Source organism: Chinchilla lanigera, unplaced genomic scaffold (assembly GCF_000276665.1).
Source record: "Chinchilla lanigera isolate Chin_1 unplaced genomic scaffold, ChiLan1.0 scaffold00120, whole genome shotgun sequence".
In the NCBI taxonomy this organism is placed as follows: domain Eukaryota; kingdom Metazoa; phylum Chordata; class Mammalia; order Rodentia; family Chinchillidae; genus Chinchilla; species Chinchilla lanigera.
The window spans coordinates 75,748-77,470 of record NW_004955521.1 but is presented as its reverse complement, the minus strand read 5'-3'; the positions used below and the strand labels follow the sequence as shown (position 1 = coordinate 77,470).

The 1,723-nt window shown below is 43.8% G+C and overlaps 1 protein-coding gene across 1 annotated transcript; it reads left to right on the top strand.

The window, feature by feature from the left end:
• Ftmt (ferritin mitochondrial) lies at positions 1 to 880 on the top strand (the record flags this gene model as incomplete). The annotated part of the gene is given in 1 exon segment (XM_013507080.1): positions 1 to 880. A coding segment is annotated over 1 exon segment (255 nt), but the record flags the coding sequence as incomplete, so codon positions are not given.
• Positions 881 to 1,723: the final 843 nt, after the last annotated feature.

Genomic DNA, 1,723 nt, shown 5'->3' with positions numbered 1-1,723 from the left:
GCCATGCGGTGCGCGCTCGGCCTGGAGCGGCGCGTGAATCGGTCGCTGCTGGAGCTGCACGCGCTGGCCTCCGACAAGAAGGACCCCCACTTGTGCGACTTTCTGGAAACGCATTTCCTGAACGAGCAGGTGAAGTCCATCAAAGAACTGGGTGACTACGTGCACAACTTGGTCTCCATGGGCGCGCCGCGGTCTGGCCTGGCGGAGTACCTCTTTGACAAACACACTCTGGGAAGTGAAAGCAAGCAGAACTGAGCCACAGGCTGCCACGCCAGACCAGGGGCGGGTGTCCCTGCTTCTGGCCCTTAAGATTCACCTCCGTCTTTACATTCTTCTCCTGCTATAGCCGTCCTCGAATAAATATTTAGAGGAAAACACTGGGCCCTTGTTAACAATGGCTTTCCGCCCGCGTCAAGCTACCCATCTTTTCCCAGCCTGAAAGATGCTAAGGAGGAATACGACAGTAATGCAAAAAGTGTAAAAAAGGTACTCCGATATTACCAAATACTACCAATTAACGAATACTACTCCTAGCTGTGAACACACACTAAAATTCCCTGATTTTTAGTTCAACCTGTGCCTGCTGTTTTCAAGATGCTAACGTGACAAAACGTGTATAACTGTAAAACAAAGGCAACTGAAAGACAAATGGAGTACTGTAAAAATTATGACTGCAAAGTTCTGTGACAAACTTTACCTTTTCCCAGTGTGTGCAAAGAAATAGCAATGTCTGGAGATTATCTATTTTTTAAAGACTTCATAATCCAATAAATTTGGGATAAGTTTTACCAAGAATCAGCGCTGGCATTGGGAAGTCACTGTATGTATTACTCTTTTAAGGGCTCTGAGAAGTGTTGGAATTAAAAACAAAAAGCTTGAATTGTTTTGTTTAGTTCAGTGTTTCCCATACATATGCAATCACAGTTTTTGCCTTTAAAAAAGAAGGGTAATGTAATAGCAAAGCAGATCTGTTTGGTTTCAGATGATACATACTTGCCATTGGGCTAGTTTCCCTTTTAGCATGCCCAAAAAAGTAGAAACACTGGCTCTTTTTTTAACATACTTAAAAGAGTAAAAATACTGTCTCCCTTCTAACATATCCGAAAGAGTAAAAATCACTAACATGCCTTTCTATCTTTCGAATGGAGGGTAGAGAACATGGGAGTGGAAAGTCTGGAAAGGATCCAGAATTGAAGGAAGTATCCTGTTTGGGATGCTTTAGGAGGGGGCAGAGCTGAGAAGAGGGGAAGAATATTTACTGAGCAGGTAATGGGCTAAACTAGGGCAGTAGGTAGTTGTAAAGATGGCTGGGAGCATGGCATCCAGGAGGGAAGTGTGGGCTTAATAATAATAGGCAAAGGCAGTGCCTGTGAGGCTTTCAACAGAAGACTGCTGTGCTAAAAGGTGAACAATCAGAGTGTCTTAATCTGGCTGCATACAATCATAGCCTGAAAATAACCTCAATATCTATGGTTGCCTAGGGTTCTCTGTGACACAGATGCCAAGATAGGATTAAAGCTCTCATACTTCAGGAAAAGCTGGTCCCCAGGAAAGAAAGAAGGAAAAGTTGTGCATAGTTCAGTGGAAAGTTGTATAAGTCTTTCAAGGAGATTCCAGCTCAAGTCACTAGTCAGAGGATTTTCAAATCTCCCTGAAATGGGCCTAAGGAAGTACTTTGCCTGAACCTAAGGTACCTAAGGAAGTACTTGTCTCTGAAGGGATC